Here is a 22,368-nt window from a genome sequence, read left to right as displayed (position 1 = left end):
CATCATACATCATGATCAATACCATACCCACAAGTACAGATAACTCTGTAAATATACAAATACAGAATAAGATGAAGCTGTATATTTTTGGTCTTGGTATGATCAAGTATTATGACATTACAGGTGCATGATGGTTGTAAGTCCCTATTGGGTTAATTATTATCATTATAAAACACATTCTTCATGTTTTATTTTATAAGGTTTTGGATCTTCATATTATATGAAATCAAATTGTTGCCTTTGAACTGGGAGGCATCATCCAAGCTGCAGGTATTTATCTGTAATCATACAATTTACATCACTAAAAAGACATCTTAAGCTTATGATTTTAAGGGCTGTTTTTTGGCACTAGGTACTATTTTCAAAGTACATTAGTATTAGTTTAAACCCTTCTTTTCTATTAACATATTTATCTATGGTCTTAATTTTAATACTGTCACAGTCCATTTTGTCTGTAAAGACTGCCCAATGGACATAGACAAACTTACAGACAAGTAGTGTTGTTTCATGATTTGGTATTTGGTGTTCTTACTTATCAGGTGACCCTTTTATAGAGGTGGGTATACTAATACTGTATGAAAGAAGAATACAAAATAATTTACAAGAAAAAAATTTTATTTACCAGTTATTGTATGTTTGTGTACACCTGTCTATTTTCCAGGTTTTAAATCTAGAAAACAATAGATTGAGAGTCGAATACCTGATAGTCTTTCAAAACTACGACACCTCCAAACGTTTGAATATAAAAAGGTACATGTGTACATATGGCTGGTGACTACTTGAACATGATTAGTGAAACTGATGAGTTCTTACTATGATTATATTTGGTGGACAAAAATATATTAGTGACATTGCTTTTATTTTTCATCTAATATACTACAATGTCTCTCGTCATAAAAGAGTTAAGACCTTTTCCATTTATCTAGGGAATAGGCAATTTAGCCTCACATTGTGCAAAAGTAAAAGATATTTCAGGAGTAAACTCTGTGTGTTTATGAGGTTTTGGCTAAAATTGAAATAAATATCAAAATTCTTTTTGATCCGAAAAAGATGCGACTTTAATTTGTTTTCCACAGCTTATAGCTGTCAGGGTTGGGGGATCAATTACATACTGTCAATGTATTAATTACAATTAACAATTACTTGTTTCAAAGACTTCAATTACAATTATACAAATTACAATTGACTCATGTTTTGTAAACACGTAACAATTAATTACAATTACAATTTACTTTCAAAAAAGTAATTAATTACAATTACACCATTTACATTATCTGTAACATGTTAACTTTTTGTAATAACATTACACAATGTATAGAGTCATATAAATCGAACATTTATAGCATATAACCGGGTTGTGTTCAGTACATACAGTAAATGACTCTGATGTGAACATTGATCTTTGCTTTCACATAAACCGACAACCAGATTACAATATGAGTATTGAGTTAGGTGTATTAGTTTTACACAGTACATTTTTTTATTGGACAAAGGTCCATATAAACAATGGTACATTAAAACTTCTCATACACTGATGGTGATGATAAAATGCAATTCAAAAATAATGAATACCTGTGAGTACCCGTACCAGTATTCATATTTTTTGAATTGTATTTTGATCATCATCAGAGTTTGAATCTATTATCATCAGACAGTACTGTTTCTGCCTGGTCGGGATATAAATCTTTGCTAGCAACACTAAACAATCTCTCAAGTACTGGAGCTGAAGTGGCCTGTATACAGCTAAGTATTTAGCTAGCTAAAAGATAATACACCCAAAATTTGGGAAATCTGCAAGAATTATCTTTCCAGAACATTTAATGGGTCATCAACAATCTCTGTGTGCAATATATCACTGAATGTACCCGTAGTATGTCTACTTTTTATTGGATTAACACCTGATCATAGTTGTGTCTCTTATCGTGTGGGATGTAAGTGTGAGGGTGTAGTGGGAAGAAAACTGAAAAAAAATCTTCTGTTTTAATTTTTTTGCCAGGGGGCGGTTGAAGACTAATCTGAGCTACCATCTATATATTTGCCTTCATTAGATATGCTAATTAGGTGATCAACAGGTGTTGTATAAGCAAGACCTTTGTGAGTTGTAATCACAGGCTATGTGTTCACACCTCACACCTGTATATTGCCTGAGGGGTAAACTACAGGTAAAACAGGTACAAGTGTAGTGTATACTATGGTCACTGCCTCACATATGTTACCTGTTTAAATTTCTATCTAGCCAAATACATGTCTTACATTAATTAATCTAGTAAATATATATATGTAATTGAAAAGTAATTGAAATGTAATTGCTAATTACACATTTTTAGAATGTAATTAATTACAATTACAATTACATGTAATTGAAATATTTCTTAATTACAAATTACTTTCAATTACTTGAAAAAATGTAATTAATTGCAATTAAATTACAATTACATTTTTAATTTTGTTTCCACAGCTTATAGTAAGTTCTATATGATGATTTGCAGCCAATAAAATGAAGACATTTCCTGCTGGGATCTGTGGATTAAGAAGTCTGAGATTGCTGGATATATCAGAAAACCTCCTTACCACCTTACCCAAGGAACTCTGTCAAGTGGTGACGTTAGAAACATTAGTACTGGATGCAGATAAAATGACATATCCACCCGCAGGTAAAAATTCAGAATAAAAGATAATATGGAGTTCATGATAGAGATAATGATAGAGATAATTTGGAGTTTATGACAGAGATAATGTGGAGTTTATGATAGAGATAATTTGGAGTTTATGACAGAGATAATGTGGAGTTTATGATAGAGATAATATGAAGTGTATGATAGAGTTAATATGGAGTTTATGATAGAGAAAATATTAACTTTAGAATAGAGAAAATATGGAGTTTATGATAGAGATAATATGGAGTTTATGACAGAGATAATATGGAGTTTATGATAGAGATAATATGGAGTTTATGATAGAGATAATATGGAGTTTATGATAGAGATAATATGGAGTTTATGATAGAGATAATATGGAGTTTATGACAGAGATAATATGGAGTTTATGACAGAGATAATTTGGAGTTTATGATAGAGATAATATGGAGTTTATGATAGAGATAATATGGAGTTTATGATAAAGATAATATGGAGTTTATGATAGAGATGATATGGAGTTTATGATATAGGTAATATGAAGTTGTTACCTACAAGAGATACAGTTTCAAACAAACATGTATCCTGTAGACAAACCTATTGTTAGCTCACCTGGTCCAAAGGACCGAGGTGAGCTTATGGGATACCGCAGCGTCCGGCGTCCGGCGTCCGTCAACAATCGACTTCTTCTCCATAACCGCTGGTCGGATTTCAACAAAATTTGACTGGTAGCATCCTTATGGGCTACTAACTGAAAATTGTACAAATGATGGGGCTGACCCCCCGGGGGCCTGAGGGGCGGGGCCAAAAGGGGTCAATTTGGCTATTTCCATTTAAAACAACTTCTTCTCTGAAACCAAGCATGGGATAGCATCCATAATGCAATGGTAGCATCCTTATAGGGTGGGGATTCAAAATTGTACAAATGATGGGGCTGACCCCCCCCAGGGCCTGAGGGGCGGGGTCAAATGGGGTCAATTTGGCTATTTCCATATAAACGACTTCTTCTCTGAAACTAAGCATGAGATAGCACTCATAATGCAATTGTAGTATCGTTATAGGGTGGGGATTCAAAATTGTACAAATGATGGGGCTGACCCCCGGGGGCCTGAGGGGCGGGGTCAAAAGGGGTCAATTTGGCTATTTCCATATAAACGACTTCTTCTCTGAAACCAAGCATGGGATAGCACCCATAATGAAATGGTAGCATTCTTATAGGGTGGGGATTCAAAATTGTACAAATAATGGGGCTGACCCCCCGGGGGCCTGAGGGGCGGGGTCAAAAGGTGCCAATTTGGCTATTTCCATATAAACGACTTCTTCTCTGAAACTAAGCATGGTATAGCAACCATAATGCAATGGTTGCATCCTTATAGGGTGAGAATTCAAAATTGCGCAAATGATAGGGCTGACCCCCTGGGGGTCTGAGGGGCGGGGTCAAAAGCGGTCAATTTGGCTATTTCCATATAAATGACTTCTCTCTGAAACTAAGCATGGTATAGCACCCATTATGCAATGGTAGCATCCTTATAGGGTGGGGATTCCAAATTGTGCAAATGATGGGGCTGACCCCCCAGGGGCCTGAGGGGCGGGGTCAAAAGGGGTCAATTTGGCTATTTCCATATAAACGACTTCTTCTCTGAACTTAAGCATGGTATAGCACCCATAATGCAATGGTAGCATCCTTGTAGGCTGGGGATTCCAAATTGAGCAAATGATAGGGCTGACCCCCGGGGACCTGAGGGGCGGGGTCAAAAGTGGTCAATTTCCATATAAATGACTTTTCTCTTCAACTTAACATGGATTGCGCTCATAATGCAATGGTTACATCCTTATAGGGTTTGGATTCAAAATTTTGCAAATGATGGGGCTGACCCCCCGGGGGCCTGAAGGGTGGGGTCAAAAGGGGTCAATTTAGCTATTTCCATATAAATGACTTTTTCTCTTCAACTTAACATGGGATTGCGCTCATAATGCAATGGTTACATCCTTATAGGGTTTGGATTCAAAATTTTGCAAATGATGGGGCTGACCCCCCGGGGGCCTGAAGGTGGGGTCAAAAGGGGTCAATTTAGCTATTTCCATATAAACGACTTCTTCTCTGCAACTAAGAATGGAAGAGCACTTATAATGCAATGGTAGCATCCTTATAGGGTTGGGATTTGAAATTGTACAAAATGATAGGGCTTACCCCCTGGCCTTAAACGGCAATATATGTGAGGTCAAAAAGGTCAATTAGGCTACTATTTTCATATAAATTACTTTGTCTCTGAACCTATGTATTGGATAGCATATTTTGTATGGTATCAATAGCATCATTGTATGGTTGTGATTTAAAATTAAACTTTGGGAGTCAATTTTGCTTATTTTTCTAATTGTCAGAGTCTTGTGATAATTACTAACAAAAAACCAGGTGAGCAATACAGGCCCTCTGGGCCTCTTGTATGAACTTGTAATTAATTTACAGTTTTGAAAATTATTCTGCAGTTTACATGGTAGCAATTATAGATTCATATAACTGCCTGACTTCACAATTATATATTGATTAACATAACATTTCACTCTCCCATCAAATACAATGTACAGTCTTGTCAATTTGTACTTCAGCCCTTTAAAGTGCTGGTTCTACTTTTTCATCCTATTTTGGGGCATGTTTCTATAAGTTGCTATTGGAAGTGAAAATTAGAATTGTCTAATGATTTCCCACTAGTATTGAGTAAAAAGATGTATAAAACATTCTGTTTTTTAGCTGTGTGTAACCAGGGAACAGAGGCCATCATGCAGTTTCTTTGTGATGGTAGGTATAAAGTCACGTTAAACCTCTCATTATAAGTCAATCAGAAATAGGTCATGTCACATGTTAGCTTTCGTTAAGGTGGTATTGCCATCAGAACTTATCAGACATGTTAACTTTTGGTGACCAAAAAGAGGTAGATTTTTTACTCAAAAGTGGTAGCATTGCACGCGGCATTTTTCGTGGTGTCTCAGAGATATATAAATACCAATAACATGCATTGCAAAATACAATGTAATTACAAAAACATATTTTGTCAACAAATAATGTCTTAACTTTGATAATCACCATAGGCCTTGGTGGCTCATTTTGCATTTTTTTTATGTTAATCCAGAATTACATTACATTTAAAAGATGAAAAATGCCAACAAATATCTTGTATACTTTTATTTCAATGCTATTTATCACCTTTTTAGCTCGCCTATTCGAAGAATAGGGGGAGCTAATGTTGTAACCCCGGCGTCGGCGTCAGTGTCCCATTTCACGTTAAAGTTTTTGAGCAAGTTTCTGTTTTGTCAATTGTTTAAGCTCAGTCATCATAAATGTTTATGATTTTATTTTCCTAATGTGTATGGATGCTGAACGTGATAATACAACCAATTTGGGCCCTTTAGGTTTTTTTTTGAGTCTGTTAATTTGTCATATTTCCACGTTAAAGTTTTTGGGCAAGTTTCTATTTTGTCTTTTGTTTAAGCTTAAGTCATCATAAATGTTTATGATTTTATTTTCCTAATGTGTATGGATGCTGAACGTGATAATACAACCAATTTGGGGCCCTTTAGGGTTTTTTTGAGTCTGTTAATTTGTCATATTTCCATGTTAAAGTTTTTGAGCAAGTTTCTATTTTGTCTATTGTTTAAGCTTAAGTCATCATAAATGTTTATGATTTTATTTTCCTCATATGTATGGATGCTGAATGTGATAATACAACCAATTTGGGGCCCTTTAGGGAGTTTTTTAGTCTGTTAATTTGTCATATTTCCATGTTAAAGTTTTTGAGCAAGTTTCTATTTTGTCTATTGTTTAAGCTTAAGTCATCATAAATGTTTATGATTTTATTTTCCTAATATGTATGGATGCTGAATGTGATAATACAACCAATTTGGGGCCCTTTAGGGAGTTTTTTAGTCTGTTAATTTGTCATTTTTCCATGTTTAAGTAAATACTTGAACATCAACTTCTTCTGAATAGGCGAGCTTTGCTGTTCTCCAACAGCTCTTGTTTAAATATAAATTTTGTCTGCTTATTTTTTTTTCACTTTTTTTGTAATTCATACTGGACTCATGCTTGTTTGATTTATTCAAGAAAAAATACAAATATTTGTTTCAAAAATTTACAACACTATTCTAGAGAAATAATCCCCCTGCAAAAAAAGAAAATTTTATTTAGTGAAATCCTGAAATTATACCAATCCGGCTCCTCTTTTAGAATCGTCCCATTCCAGAATGGCGGCCATTACGATTGTATTTAGTTAATGACTTTCAGCAGACACTATACCCCTATTTTACATTAAAAACGTGTGTAAATCATTTCAATTATAAGAAGTATTTGTTTTTGAAGTGATGCTAACTAGTTTTAAGTACAAAATTTATTGAAAGGCTAGATGATTGTTTCCTTGCGGTAGGCCTACGTTATAGCCTACACATCGTTTGAAATTCTACACCCAGACACGTGAAATAAGTGACACCACCAAGCCAAGGTGGAACTAGCCCCAGGCTTCTAATTAGCATCAGTGGGTGTTGGTCAGTGAGTGTTCACATCTCCTTCGTTTACTTAATTATCAAGCCAGTCCCCCTACTCTGTCTGGTATGCAGTTTGAAGCCGCCATGACAGCCCCAACCGACTATAAAAATTTCAGAAATCGGAAGAAAAAAAATTAAGAAGATGTTTTGCAGAAATCGGAATATTTGGATATTAAAGCGGTAGGCGGAATGTCAGCCTCAAAAACGGTAGACTTCCGCCTGAATCGGTAGGGTTAACATGTCTGGAACTTATATAAAACAGTTTATAAAGAAGTAAGAGAAAGGCAATTTTGGAGATCTGGGATAAGATTAATGTGTTATAAAAGAACATTTTATAGGAAATCCCATGTATTGATGTTTTTTAGAGAGTGGAGTGGAGTATCTACCGCCATCCAATTTCCTGTTAGGTGTGTTGGACTCACCAGATGACACGTCACCAGGCACGGCTAATAGGTCTCTCTACCAAACAGCTGCTGAAGAAAAAAATCTTCTTGTAAGTTCATTATAATTGTCCTAATCAGGTCAATATTGTGATGTGATATGAATGGATGGTCAGTCTTTCTTTGTAAACACATCACTATGTAGAATGTAACTGGATGGGGACTAATATGAAAATAGTTAAGTCTCCCAAAACACTCACACTCACCTTATATCTTTTTCCTTCACAAGGAGTTAATCTTGTCTAATAAAGCTCATCCTTATGTCAAAATTAACAAAACATTGAAATGTCAATTGATTGGTTAAAGGGAGATAACTATACAATTTATTTTTCTGTAAGATTAATCACTGCATGCATAGTGTGGCTTATGGAGAATAGCGACTTTTGAATATGATTTTATTAAAGAATGTTTTTTTTATTTTTCATTTTTTCAGAGAACATTGGAGGAACAACGTTTACAAACGGTAAATATATATTTTTTTTTATTTAATATGTTTACTAACCATTCCGAAAACGGTTTTTAGCCAAAACCCACACATCAACCCCCTCAGATGGTGGGTCTATTCAAATCGTTTCTTTTTTGTCCGTAGGTTCCTGTCCGCCTCTTACTTGCCGTCGCGTCCTTCCTCCGTCCCTCCGTCCGGTTTAACAATTCTTGTTCATCGGCTATTTCTCAGAAAGCACTGAAGGACATCTTTCTCAAATTTCATATGTAGGTTCCCCTAGGGCCCTATGTTGTGCATAATGCATTTTGGGACCAATCGGTTAAACAAGATGGCCGCCAGGCAGCCATCTTGGATTTTGATACTTAAAGTTTGTTATCGCTATTTCTCAGAAAGTACTGAAGAGATCTTTCTCAAATTTCATATGTAGGTTCCCCTAGGGCCCTAGTTGTGCATATTGCATTTTGGGACCAATCGGTTAACAAGATGGCCGCCAGGGCAGCCATCTTGGATTTTGATACTTAAAGTTTGTTATCGCTAATTTCTCAGAAAGTACTGAAGGGATCTTTCTCAAATTTCATATGTAGGTTCCCCCTAGGGCCCTAGTTGTGCATATTGCATTTTGGGACCAATCGGTTAACAAGATGGCCGCCAGGCAGCCATCTTGGATTTTATACTACTTAAAGTTTGTTATCGCTATTTCTCAGAAAGTACTAAAGGGATCTTTCTCAAATTTCATATGTAGGTTCCCCTAGGGCCCTAGTTGTGCATATTGCATTTTGGGACCAATCGGTTAACAAGATGGCCGCCAGGCAGCCATCTTGGATTTTAATACTTAAAGTTTGTTATCGCTATTTCTCAGAAAGTACTGAAGGGATCTTTCTCAAATTTCATATGTAGGTTCCCCTAGGGCCCTAGTTGTGCATAATGCGTTTTTGGATCGATCGGTCAACAAAATGGCCACCAGGCAGCCATCTTGGATTTTGATAGTTAAAGATTAATATCGCTATTTCTCACAAAGTACTGAAGGGATCTTTCTCATATTTCATATGTAGGTTTCCCTAGGGCTCTTGTTGTGCATAATGCGTTTTTGGATCGATCGGTCAACAAAATGGCCGCCAGGCTGCCATCTTGGAATTTGATAGTTAAAGTTTGTTTATCGCTATTTCTCACAAAGTACTGAAGGGATCTTTCTCATATTTCATATGTAGGTTTCCCTAGGGCTCTTGTTGTGCATAATGCGTTTTTGGATCGATCGGTCAACAAAATGGCCGCCAGGCTGCCATCTTGGAATTTGATAGTTAAAGTTTGTTATCACTATTTCTCAGAAAGTATTGAATGAATCTGTCTCAAATTTCATATATAGGTTCCTCTATGGCCCTAGTTGTGCATATTTCGATTTGGGACCGATCGATTTACAAGATGGCCGCCAAGGAGCCATCTTGGATTTTGATAGTTGAAGTTTGTTACTGCTATTTTCTCAGAAAGTACTGAAGCGATCTGTCTCAAATTTTATATGTAGTATGTTTGCAAAAGTTTGAAAAGCAGAGAAAAGATCCCTCTTTCCATTGTCAGACATAGATCATTCTTTGGTGGGCGCCAAGATCCCTCTGGGATCTCTTGTTGATTTTTAAAATGGGAATGTAAAACGAGATTAATAATTTTGCCGAGTGGCAAAAGCTATTAACTTAAGGTTAATACTACTCTTATTATCATCTCCTAAAACAATTTAATAAAATAAATAAAATGTTAATTTTCATAACGCGGGTAGTCTTATGTTTTCCCCCGTCGTCCTAAATACCGCGCGGTAGTTGACTATCACTGCGGCAGACGGTAAAACAGCGAAATGACTCTCCATTGTTATCATATATTACGCAGGAAATCTTGCATATGTTTGGTGTTGTGACCTCATCTTAGGCCATCATATATATTTTCTGAGGTAATTAATGTTTTTAAGAAATCTTTATATTTTGCTCCGGAAAGGTAGTGGGCCTTTAATATGTTTAATCAGTAATAGTGATTTTCTCTAAAATCACAGGGGAGTTCTATGTCGAAATTGTCCGTTATTTGAAGGGGACTTGATTTAAAGGTGGTTAAAACAATGACCAGTAACTGCTATCAGCTAAGTCTTCATAGAAGTTTATTTTGGCTTTTAAGAGATCATCCAAACACCAAACAAAATGATTTTTGGGAAAGTTGTAACCTATTGATCTTTGAATAATAATGTGACCTCTGACTAGGGGTGTAATATTACATCGGACTATCGATATATTGCAATTGTATGCCTCTCAACTCGATCAACTCAGCAGACTAACAGTCACGATAAAATGTCACTTTTCCATGCTTTTCAATCAAAACAAAAACACTGACAATGTTCTCAATCACGATCTTCATTGCGTTTGAGTTGGTACTGACGCTAGGTAAAGGGAAGTAACTCTAAACCAATTACTGGAAGTCATGGAATTCATCGACCGGATGTCATGGAAATTCGTGTGCATTACTATCACAATACTATTGCAATTGTTTTCTGCAATAGTTAAACTAACGCAATAGTGTTTCCCTCGATAGCAATAGTATTGCAATAGTTACTGTCGTGCCGGTCTAACTGTTGACGATGAAAGTGATGTGCTCGCCGCGCAAGTGATGTACTCGCCGCGCAACTTGCGCAATACCTATTGCATACTGGGTTACAATATAATGCTAGATGCGAGTTGATTGGTTGGTGGGCGTGGATTATATTGTGTGATGTGTGTGACCCACATGTGATAGATCCATCCTGAACTCATCGGGTGTTACCGTATTCATAGAGCTGCAGGGTGCACTACCTGCAATTTTTACGACAAACTTTTCGTCAAAGAAGTGCAATTGTTGTGGAATGAAGTTCATAGTTCTGTCAATAAATGCGATATGGCGGTTTTCATGAGCTGCTGTCCGTGTTTCAGCCGGGATAGACTGGATAACTTTTCGCGTCATCGATAGCATAATTCATGGTAGGAAATGCACGTCACAAATGTTACTTAGAGAACAGTGTCATGGCTGCCGTGAGGCCCGCCTCGCGGTAAGTCTGCCTCTATTTGTATCTTTATCAATCAACTTCTAAATTATCAATGCCGTCTAAAGTACTTCTAATGCACTACAGATTTATCGGCTGTTAATGTATTTCTTACAGAATGTACCGTTTTTTTCAAACATTCAAGGACAAACATCGTACGCTTGTAGATCTAACATTGTTATCGTTATGACTTCTAGTAATTTGCTTGGGTTCCGATGAACTAATAATTTGCTTGGGTTCAGATGAACAGGTGACGGGGTCAAATGTCCCCCGTGCAGTCATATTCTTTATATTTTTGTGAGTCTGACAACCTCCTCTCATAATATCACTTTTTTTTTTTTTTTTATTGATCTCATGAAAAGATAATCCTTTATAATGAAGATCAAATATTTCACGACGAATTTTACCGTCCGTTGCATAAGATCTTCCACACACACTTTTCTTATCAGGCGCATCAAACTCTAGAACATTGTCAGATAAACTCCGCCCACTCGTTCTATTGCCTGACGTCGGGTAGGCTATGTAAACTCCGCCCCTCCAGACGATTGACAGAAATATTCGACCAGTTGATCTATCTGTCGCTCAACATACCGAGGTATTACATCATTTATTTTGTCAACGGTTAGACCGACACGACAGTAAGATTGTAAGCGATAGTCACCCCTACCTCTGACCTTTGAATTCAATAATAATGTGACCTACAGACCTTTGAATAATAATGTGACCTACAGACCTTTGAATATTATGACCTACAGACCTTTGAATTTAAACGAGAAAAAATATCACAAGTTGATTGGTTTGTTATAGGAGAAAAAACGACTGGAGAAATTGGAGTTGGAGAGAAATCTGGCCGAGAACCAGAGAGAACAGGCATACCTAGCAAGTCTGGCTCAGTCACGGAAACAGTCCTTCATAGACATGGTGACAGAGGTACTTAGTTACTCCTTTAAAGATGCTCCATTGCTGACAAATGGTATTTTTTCTCTATCTCTATAGTTTATGCTCTGTCGGCGGTGGAGCATCTTTTACAACATCAATGGACATTTGGTTATAATAGACACTGTATAATTAATTTTGAATACTTAAACCGACTGAGTTAGACATTTTTTTTTTCTTTTTATCTTTTTCAACAGGACCAGAACAAGATTGAGCGCGAATTAGAGGAGCTTAGCATGAAAAAAGATGAAGAGAGAAGTCGACTGCTGACGGACCTAAAAATAAGTAGGTATATTTAAGGATACTTAATATAATTTATCCGCGCTGTGTTTGCTGAAATAGTCTGAATTCTAGGTACTATAGTTATGATGTTTTTACCGTACTAATAATAAATTTGTTACATTTGAAGTTGAGGATGGGACCAACGACCTTATTCAAAAGATGTTAGAGATGAATGAGAAAGCGAGGAAAAACGAGGAATTACTTGATCATCTGGAGAATGAAAGGTAGCAGCCTTATCTATCTCTTGATAGTAAATCAAAAGACATTTATGTGATGTTATAAGTTGCAGTCTGTATAAGAAATAGCAGTCTATGCTAGAATTAATCCTTTGCAATTTGATTTCTGACCTGGGTGATAAAAGATATACCTTCAGTTTTCTTTTCACATACATGAAGAATCTGAATACCAATTTGTTTGATGAATCTTTTATCTTCATTTTATATTCAATTTATTTGAAAAGTAAGTGTACAATTTGTATAAGCAATTCAAGTCTTAAGTGATTTTATATTTCTGTTTCACACAATTTTATTGCAATAATTTTTTTTAAATTATTCCTGAAAAATATAAAAATCTGTCTTTAGGATTTATCATTAAATAATTTTTGATAAATATAAAATTCTGTCTTTAGGATTGAGAAAGAGGAACTATTTGTCGTGAGATGGGAAGAGGTGCAGAATTTGAGGAAGAAAGAAGTTCTAGGTAAATATTCTATATAAATTAAAGACTTGTGCATTACTTCGCAGTGTATATTGCTCCTTTTTAGTAATCTTAAGTAGTATGTACATGTTTTCATTCTGTTTTAGTGTTAGCGTAAATCAAAAAGTAAAATGTTTAGAAATCATGATTATAACCACTCCTATGCTATTTCCATCAGTAGAAATCATAATTATAACCACTCCTCTGCTATCTCCATCAGTAGAAATCATAATTATAACCACTCCTATGCTATCTCCATCAGTAGAAATCATAATTATAACCACTCCTCTGCTATCTCCATCAGTAGAAATCATAATTATAACCACTCCTATGCTATCTCCATCAGTAGAAATCATAATTATAACCACTCCTATGCTATCTCCATCAGTAGAAATCATAATTATAACCACTCCTATGCTATCTCCATCAGTAGAAATCATAATTATAACCACTCCTATGCTATCTCCATCAGTAGAAATCATAATTATAACCACTCCTATGCTATCTCCATCAGTAGAAATCATAATTATAACCACTCCTATGCTATCTCCATCAGTAGAAATCATAATTATAACCACTCACTATGCTATGCTATCTCCATCAGTAGAAATCATAATTATAACCACTCCTATGCTATCTCCATCAGTAGAAATCATAATTATAACCACTCCTATGCTATCTCCATCAGTAGAAATCATAATTATAACCACTCCTCTGCTATCTCCATCAGTAGAAATCATAATTATAACCACTCCTATGCTATCTCCATCAGTAGAAATCATAATTATAACTCCTATGCTATCTCCATCAGTAGAAATCATAATTATAACCACTCCTATGCTATCTCCATCAGTAGAAATCATAATTATAACCACTCCTATGCTATCTCCATCAGTAGAAATCATAATTATAACCACTCCTATGCTATCTCCATCAGTAGAAATCATAATTATAACCACTCCTATGCTATCTCCATCAGTAGAAATCATAATTATAACCACTCCTATGCTATCTCCATCAGTAGAAATCATAATTATAACCACTCCTATGCTATCTCCATCAGTAGAAATCATAATTATAACCCTATGCTCTCCATCATAGATCTATGCTATCTCCTCATCAGTAGAAATCATAATTATAACCATCCTATGCTATCTCCATCATTAGAAATCATAATTATAACCACTCCTATGCTATCTCCATCAGTAGAAATCATAATTATAACCACTCCTATGCTATCTCCATCAGTAAGAATCATAATTATAACCACTCCTATGCTAATTCCATCAGAAGAAATCATAATTATAACCACTCCTATGCTATCTCCATCAGAAGAAATCATAATTATAACCACTCCTATGCTATCTCCATCAGAGAAATCATAATTATAACCACTCCTATGCTATCTCCATCAGTAGAAATCATAATTATAACCACTGCTATGCTATCTCCATCAGTAGAAATCATAATTATAACCACTCCTATGCTATCTCCATCAGTAGAAATCATAATTATAACCACTCCTATGCTATCTCCATCAGTAGAAATCATAATTATAACCACTCCTATGCTATCTCCATCAGTAGAAATCATAATTATAACCACTCCTATCATAAATATAACCACTCCTATGCTATCTCTATCAGCACCACATGGAGGAGGGGGGGGGTATCAGATTCAGGTTGCCTGTATGACCATCTGTAGATACAACTATCGTCTAAACTATTGGAAGGATTATCAACAACATTTAGCGGCAACAATCCTTATACATTGTAGATTTGTGTTATCTATATCAGAGCAGGTTAGCTCCAACTTTTCCATAGTTATGCCCCTTTGTCACAAAATTAGGGGGGGGGGGGGTATAATCTGGTCTCCAGGAAGACAGATCTAGTTACAAGGAGGTACATTTCCTCAACATATAATATACAATGGTGTATTGTATACAGTTCTGTAATATTGTGTAAATTTGTTTCTTCTCTCGAAAATAATAACCTTGTGTATATTGGTTATTTTGTTGCTGTAATTGATACCACTGTACCTTTTCAGATGCGATGAACCATATCCTAAACGAGACGGAGGGCTTTGAGAAGTTACGCCAGGACTACACCATTAACAAAGAATTTACTATGCAGAAGGCTCTTGAGGAGTAAGTTGTTTTGAAAATATTGTATACAAGACATGAACCAGCTTCATAACCCAATGAAAAAAAAGGCGATATCAAATCTTTTGAGACCTATTAATATAAAACAAAAAAATGATACATTTTAAATCTATGATTTCACTGAATTCTCAAGTGTTTACATTTTCCAAATCAATACACAACATTGGTAATATGAAGTGACCATGGAGATTGACTTACAAGATAATGATTTTAATGAGTCAGCAATTTAATACAGTAAAGCATGGTAAAAATGTAGTACTTATAATTCGCTATGAAGGTTCTTTAAGATGTTTGTAATATGTGTATAACAAACTAAACTCATAACAAAGTAATGTCATTGGTCCCTAGAGGTTTGTTAACCTCTAGTTGTTGTGCTTTTAATTTAATTGGTGATTATTGGGGTTTGACCCTATCTTTAGTGTTTCATTCTAGGTCAAAGGTCAAGCCTGTAATGAGGAGAAGAGGTCAACATTCAGGTTGAATTTTAATCACAATCATCTTGTTTCTTTACAGCGAGACAATGCAGGCCAGCGGACATGTGGAAAGTATACTATATCACAGAGAAAAAGGAACCATGGTTCTGATGGATATCCTTAAGGAACAGGTATGTAAAGGGAAATATCTCTATTCATATCTAGGGCTATGACCATAGTGCTAATGGAAATCCTTAAGAAGCAGGTATGTAAAGGGAAATAACTCTGTTTATATTTAAGATTATGACCATGGCTCTAATAGTGAATAGGTATACTAAGGAACAGATGTGTCGAGGAATTTCGCAGTCTAGGTGGATAGTTATGTTTCTTTGCTGCAAATTATAGATATATAGAAGCAATACATGTTGTGTTTTATCAATAAATCTTTTTTATGAGAGAATATTACATTGATAGTTTTCTTCCAGTGTATCTTGTAGGATAACATAATAGAAAGTTAGATTGACACAAATCTGGGAATCAAAATTTCCCATAACTGTAAAGGAACAAACTTTAAGTAAAGATATAAATTACTTAAATATATAGGTTTATGCATGTAAACAATCTTTGTTCATAGGAACAACTACAGCGTGAGGCGTTTGAGGCCTTACAGCTCCAGAAGGATACAAAACACCAGAGAATTAGTAGTCAGATCGCTCTCATACAGGAGGAGCTTATGGGGCTGACGGCTGTCGAGATAGAGAAACGGTCACTTCGAATGGAGGAAGAAATTGTATGTATACATATAAAACACAATATGGTACGTTAACACAGACTTGTGAATTCCAAGTATGGGAAGAAGTGGTATATTAACACAAGATGATTGAAATAGATCATTTTTCCATATAAACTCTTGTAGTCTAGATCATTTTTCAATGGCAGAGTTTCTGTTATCTAAAGTTTGTACAGGAATCATATTGTTTGGCTTACAGAATATTGTAGCAGAGAAGAGGATTGCCCTGATAGAGTTGTTATCACAGCTGATGCAAGAACAAGAGAAACGGCAGATACTGCTGAAGAGACGTCTGGTAAATAAAACATCCCCTTCAAATGCTATACTGTTAGAAACACTAAGTCTGTCTCTGAGAGATGGATCCAAATGTATCTATCTGCATTTATGAATATGCCACTACTGATTTCTATGTATTTATGTCAAACAATAATTCTATTTTCCTGAGCAGAAGCAAGAAGTTTATAATTTTATTATTTACAAGATGTAAGGCTTTGATCAAACATGAACATTTCCAGACCAGAATGACAGGGATCGAGCAGCAAAGAAAGGAATTTTATATGAATTTGCACTGTACTTGTTTTATTATTAGGACTACAGGTTTGCGTCAAACCTTGTCCTGTAGTTTACAATTCAGTGTTAACATATTACAGAGTTAGCTCCCTTGCACGTAGGTATTGATTTTTATGTCATTATTTTGTGAGAGCAATTCACAATGTAAATACTCGAAAAGTATGACGTTACGCTCGTATAAATACATGGCGTCCCAATCAATACCTACCCACAAGAGCAATTAATTCTTTAATATGCAAATACAGAATGGGGGAAAAGGAACTATAAATACTTGGTTAATGTGACCTATATTTTGACCTTTAGCCTCAATTTTCAAAAATAAAGCTTTTAATATCCAGACTTGTTCTCCGTTAGTATGAAGCACTTTAGATTCATACTTTGTATACAGATCAATCTTGCAAGGGACAATACAAGCATATGGCACAAACGGCTTGGGAAATAAATTTCTTGAGTTAGCTCATCTTCATTTGTTCTGAGCAGAAACAGATAGTGCTATAGAAGCAGAAAGTTTATAGTTTAAATGTATTTCATATTTGAATTTCACCATGGAAAAAAATTGAAATTACATAGACCGGGTATTTATATGATTTTTTATTTGGTAATTCTTTTTAAAACCATTTTGTTTGAGCAGAAAGAGATGGAGCAACAGAGATTAGATGGACAAACAGATTATTGGTTAGTGCAGTATCAACGACTGATGGATAAGAAGCCTCAGGCACTTATAGACCAGGTAAATATCAATTATAGACCAGATAAATATCACTTAGAACAGGTAAATATCACTTACAGACCAGATAAATATCAATTATAGACCAGATAAATATCACTTAGACCAGGTAAATATCACTTATAGACCAGGTAAATATCACTTATAGACCAGGTAAATATCAATTATAGACCAGATAAATATCACTTAGAACAGGTAAATATCACTTATAGACCAGGTAAATATCAATTATAGACCAGATAAATATCACTTAGACCAGGTAAATATCACTTATAGACCAGGTAAATATCACTTAAGAATGTAGTCTCATGGTAAGGGAGACAGATCATGATTTTTTCATACAGACGCTTGAGTTATGACAGTGCCCCAAGCTCTTCAAGCATTTGAATGACCGCGATTTGATTAAAACCCCCTTTTCTGAAGTTTGAATTTATGAATAAATTATTTTATTATTTTTAAAAATAACAACACATATAATCCTATTAGTCTTAAATTGCAATTTTATGGTAAATATTATATTGATTAAACATTTTTAATTATTTTAAAACTAAAACTATTGACATCTAGGCTATATTGTAACAGAAAATTCTGTAGTGAATGTATAAAAAGGTATATATTATAGGGGAGGTAACTCTATTGTGAATCCCATCTTTTTCAATGAAAAATGAAGGTTTTTTGGTTCTAAAAATGCTCTATCTTGACAAATTGTGGTTCAATTTTCTTGAAAATTGACTGATTAAAAAGCAACTTTGTCACTTTTTAGTCTGTTATTTTTCTATAAAAATTGAACTTCACAATTTCGATTTATTTTCATTTTGGTGAGAATGTTATAGGTGATTTACTTGCGTCTTTTTTACCTAATTTCCTCCAAAAATGATCAATAGAAATTAATTATGACGAGAAGTAAAGCATTTTTTTAAAAAAAAAGGATTGATATATATCACGTCAATTAAACAATATATATATCGTAGAAACATTTTGTTAATTAATTTCATTTACTGGGCGGATTTAGTACAGACTAATGCTGTTTTTTCATGTGCAGAATCTACTCAAAAATGGCAAATTTGAATATTTATTTAGAAAAAATAGATGGTTCAATTTCTTCGAAACTTTGACAGAAGATGCATAACAACATATTTACTTCATAAATCAAATATGAAAAATATTGAACGACAGGAAAATTTTGGGGAATGTGAGACTACCACCTTAAACCAGGTAAATATCACTTATAGACCAGGTAAATATCACTTACAGACCAGGTAAATATCACTTATAGACCAGGTAAATATCACTTGTAGACCAGGTAAATATCACTTAGAACAGGTAAATATCACTTATAGACCAGGTAAATATCACTTACAGACCAGGTAAATATCACTTATAGACCAGGTAAATATCAATTAAAGACCAGATAAATATCACTTAGAACAGGTAAATATCACTTATAGACCAGGTAAATATCACTTATAGACCAGGTAAATATCACTTATAGACCAGGTAAATATCACTTATAGACCAGGTAAATATCAATTATAGACCAGGTAAATATCACTTAGACCAGGTAAATATCACTTAGACCAGGTAAATATCACTTATAGACCAGGTGTATATCACTTATAGACCAGGTGAATATCACTTAGAACAGGTAAATATCACTTATAGACCAGGTAAATATCACTTACAGACCAGGTAAATATCACTTATAGACCAGGTAAATATCAATTAAAGACCAGATAAATATCACTTAGAACAGGTAAATATCACTTATAGACCAGGTAAATATCACTTATAGACCAGGTAAATATCACTTATAGACCAGGTAAATATCAATTATAGACCAGGTAAATATCACTTAGACCAGGTAAATATCACTTAGACCAGGTAAATATCACTTATAGACCAGGTGTATATCACTTATAGACCAGGTGAATATCACTTAGAACAGGTAAATATCACTTAGAACCAGGTAAATATCAATTAAAGACCAGATAAATATCACTTAGACCAGGTAAATATCACTTACAGACCAGGTAAATATCACTTATAGACCAGGTAAATATCAATTAAGACCAGATAAATATCACTTAGACCCAGGTAAATATCACTTATAGACCAGGTAAATATCAATTAAAGACCAGATAAATATCACTTAGACCAGATAAATATCACTTATAGACCAGGTAAATATCACTTATAGACCAGGTAAATATCACTTACAGACCAGGTAAATATCAATTATAGACCAGATAAATATCACTTAGAACAGGTAAATATCACTTACAGACCAGGTGAATATCACTTACAGACCAGGTAAATATCACTTACAGACCAGGTAAATATCACTTATATACCAGGTAAATATCAATTATAGACCAGATAAATATCACTTAGACCAGGTAAATATCACTTACAGACCAGGTAAATATCACTTGTAGACCAGGTAAATATCACTTATAGACCAGGTAAATATCAATTATAGACCAGGTAAATATCACTTATAGACCAGATAAATATCACTTATAGACCAGGTAAATATCACTTAGACCAGGTAAATATCACTTATAGAGGTAAATATCACTTATAGACCAGGTAAATATCACTTATAGACAGACAGGTAAATATCACTTAAAGACCAGGTAAATATCACTTAGAACAGGTAAATATCACTTATAGACCAGGTAAATATCAATTATAGACCAGATAAATATCACTTAGACCAGGTAAATATCACTTATAGACCAGGTAAATATCAATTATAGACCAGATAAATATCACTTAGACCAGGTAAATATCACTTACAGACCAGGTAAATATCACTTATAGACCAGGTGAATATCACTTGTAGACCAGGTAAATATCACTTGTAGACCAGGTAAATATCACTTACAGACCAGGTAAATATCACTTACAGACCAGGTGAATATCACTTATAGACCAGGTGAATATCACTTGTAGACCAGGTAAATATCACTTGTAGACCAGGTAAATATCAATTAAAGACCAGATAAATATCACTTAGAACAGGTAAATATCACTTATAGACCAGGTAAATATCAATTAAAGACCAGATAAATATCACTTATAGACCAGGTAAATATCAATTATAGACCAGATAAATATCACTTAGACCAGGTAAATATCACTTACAGACCAGGTAAATATCACTTATAGACCAGGTAAATATCACTTATAGACCAGGTGAATATCACTTGTAGACCAGGTAAATATCACTTGTAGACCAGGTAAATATCACTTACAGACCAGGTAAATATCACTTATAGACCAGGTAAATATCACTTATAGACCAGGTGAATATCACTTGTAGACCAGGTGTATGTCACTTATAGACCAGGTAAATATCTCTTATAGACCAGGTAATTATCTCTTTTAAACCAGGTAAATATCACTTATAGACCAGGTAATTATCTCGTATAGAGTAGGTAGATATCACTTATAAACAAGGTAAATATAACTTAAAGACCAGGTGCTTAAAGACCAGGTTAATATCTCTCACAGACCAGGTGAATATCACTTATAGACCAGCTAAATATCACTTATAGACCAGGTAAATACACTTACAGACCAGATAAATATCACTTATTGATCAGGTAAATATCACTTACAGACAAGGTAATTATTACTTATAAACCAGAAAAATCTAATCCTTATTTTCTATGATAACAGGAGAGACAGTTAGAGATACCTTTTGTGACGATCCTTGAGGACTCTATATGTTTAAATCTAATCCTTATTTTCTATGATAACAGGAGAGACAGTTAGAGATAACAGTTTTGACAATCCTTGAGGACTCTATATGTTTAAATATAATCCTTATTTTCTATGATAACAGGGGAGACGGTTAGAGATACCTTTTGTGACGATCCTTGAGGACTCTATATGTATAAATCTAATCCTTATTTTCTATGATAACAGGAGAGACAGTTAGAGATAGTTGTTGTGACAATCCTCGAGGACTCCTCTGCAGATGACTACATCCCATTGTTTGCTCGCCATAGGATCACCATAGAAACACTGCTACAGCTTTCAGAAGATGACCTTAAACAGGTAAGTAGCACGAGTAGTTATAAACATTACCTGATGCATCCTTAAATGATCCTGGCTGTTATAGGATGTTAGCAAAAGGACTGTAAATTGTTTGGCACAATGATCATAACATATGCAAAGCTACAAATACATTTTTATAAGAGGGGCAGTGCATGTGTGGTATTTAAGTGCTTACTGTGCCATTACAATAAGCATACGTGTGACAGCCAGTCTAGCGGGTGGTTCGGTTGATTGGTAGCTAGTCAGTTTGCCAACGACATTCAATAAGCTGTGTAAGCACGGCTGTCATTGGCTGTCGCTTCAAAGTTAGGGCGGAGCTTATACAGTCGGAAATGTCTGTCGGCGATCGTAAGCTTCATAATGTAAAAAGATTGCACAAATACATTTTAATTACCTCGTGTATAGACTCTGAGTCAGCGCTAATCAGTGAAGTACGTATGGAAAGAGCTACCGTTGTAGAGGAAAAGTCAGTCAGAAAATGTAAGGAAAAGATATCACCTGCTTCTGACTACAGTCAAACCTCGATCGAATTTCTCGATGTATGGAACTTTTTTCATTGGCCATTTGTTATAGAATCATAGGTAACTGACACTCGATGATTTGAATAAAAATTTACCTGTAC

General features: G+C 34.8%; 1 protein-coding gene across 1 annotated transcript in view; it reads left to right on the top strand.

Annotated features, from left to right (window-relative positions):
• LOC138320834 (E3 ubiquitin-protein ligase LRSAM1-like) overlaps positions 1–22,368 on the top strand; it is a 39,504-nt gene that overhangs the window by 5,291 nt on the left and 11,845 nt on the right. The window contains 18 exon segments of the mRNA XM_069264088.1: positions 201–215; positions 217–270; positions 662–688; positions 691–746; positions 2,488–2,654; positions 5,386–5,433; positions 7,538–7,665; positions 8,046–8,075; positions 11,914–12,036; positions 12,240–12,327; positions 12,452–12,548; positions 12,953–13,023; positions 15,067–15,166; positions 15,695–15,785; positions 16,229–16,384; positions 16,584–16,679; positions 17,586–17,684; positions 21,615–21,746. Coding sequence (XP_069120189.1) covers positions 201–215; positions 217–270; positions 662–688; positions 691–746; positions 2,488–2,654; positions 5,386–5,433; positions 7,538–7,665; positions 8,046–8,075; positions 11,914–12,036; positions 12,240–12,327; positions 12,452–12,548; positions 12,953–13,023; positions 15,067–15,166; positions 15,695–15,785; positions 16,229–16,384; positions 16,584–16,679; positions 17,586–17,684; positions 21,615–21,746 — 1,578 coding nt within the window.

This window comes from Argopecten irradians, chromosome 4, assembly GCF_041381155.1.
Source record: "Argopecten irradians isolate NY chromosome 4, Ai_NY, whole genome shotgun sequence".
NCBI lineage: Eukaryota > Metazoa > Mollusca > Bivalvia > Pectinida > Pectinidae > Argopecten > Argopecten irradians.
The sequence above is the reverse complement of the archived record's forward strand: the minus strand, read 5'-3'. Positions and strand labels throughout refer to the sequence as shown.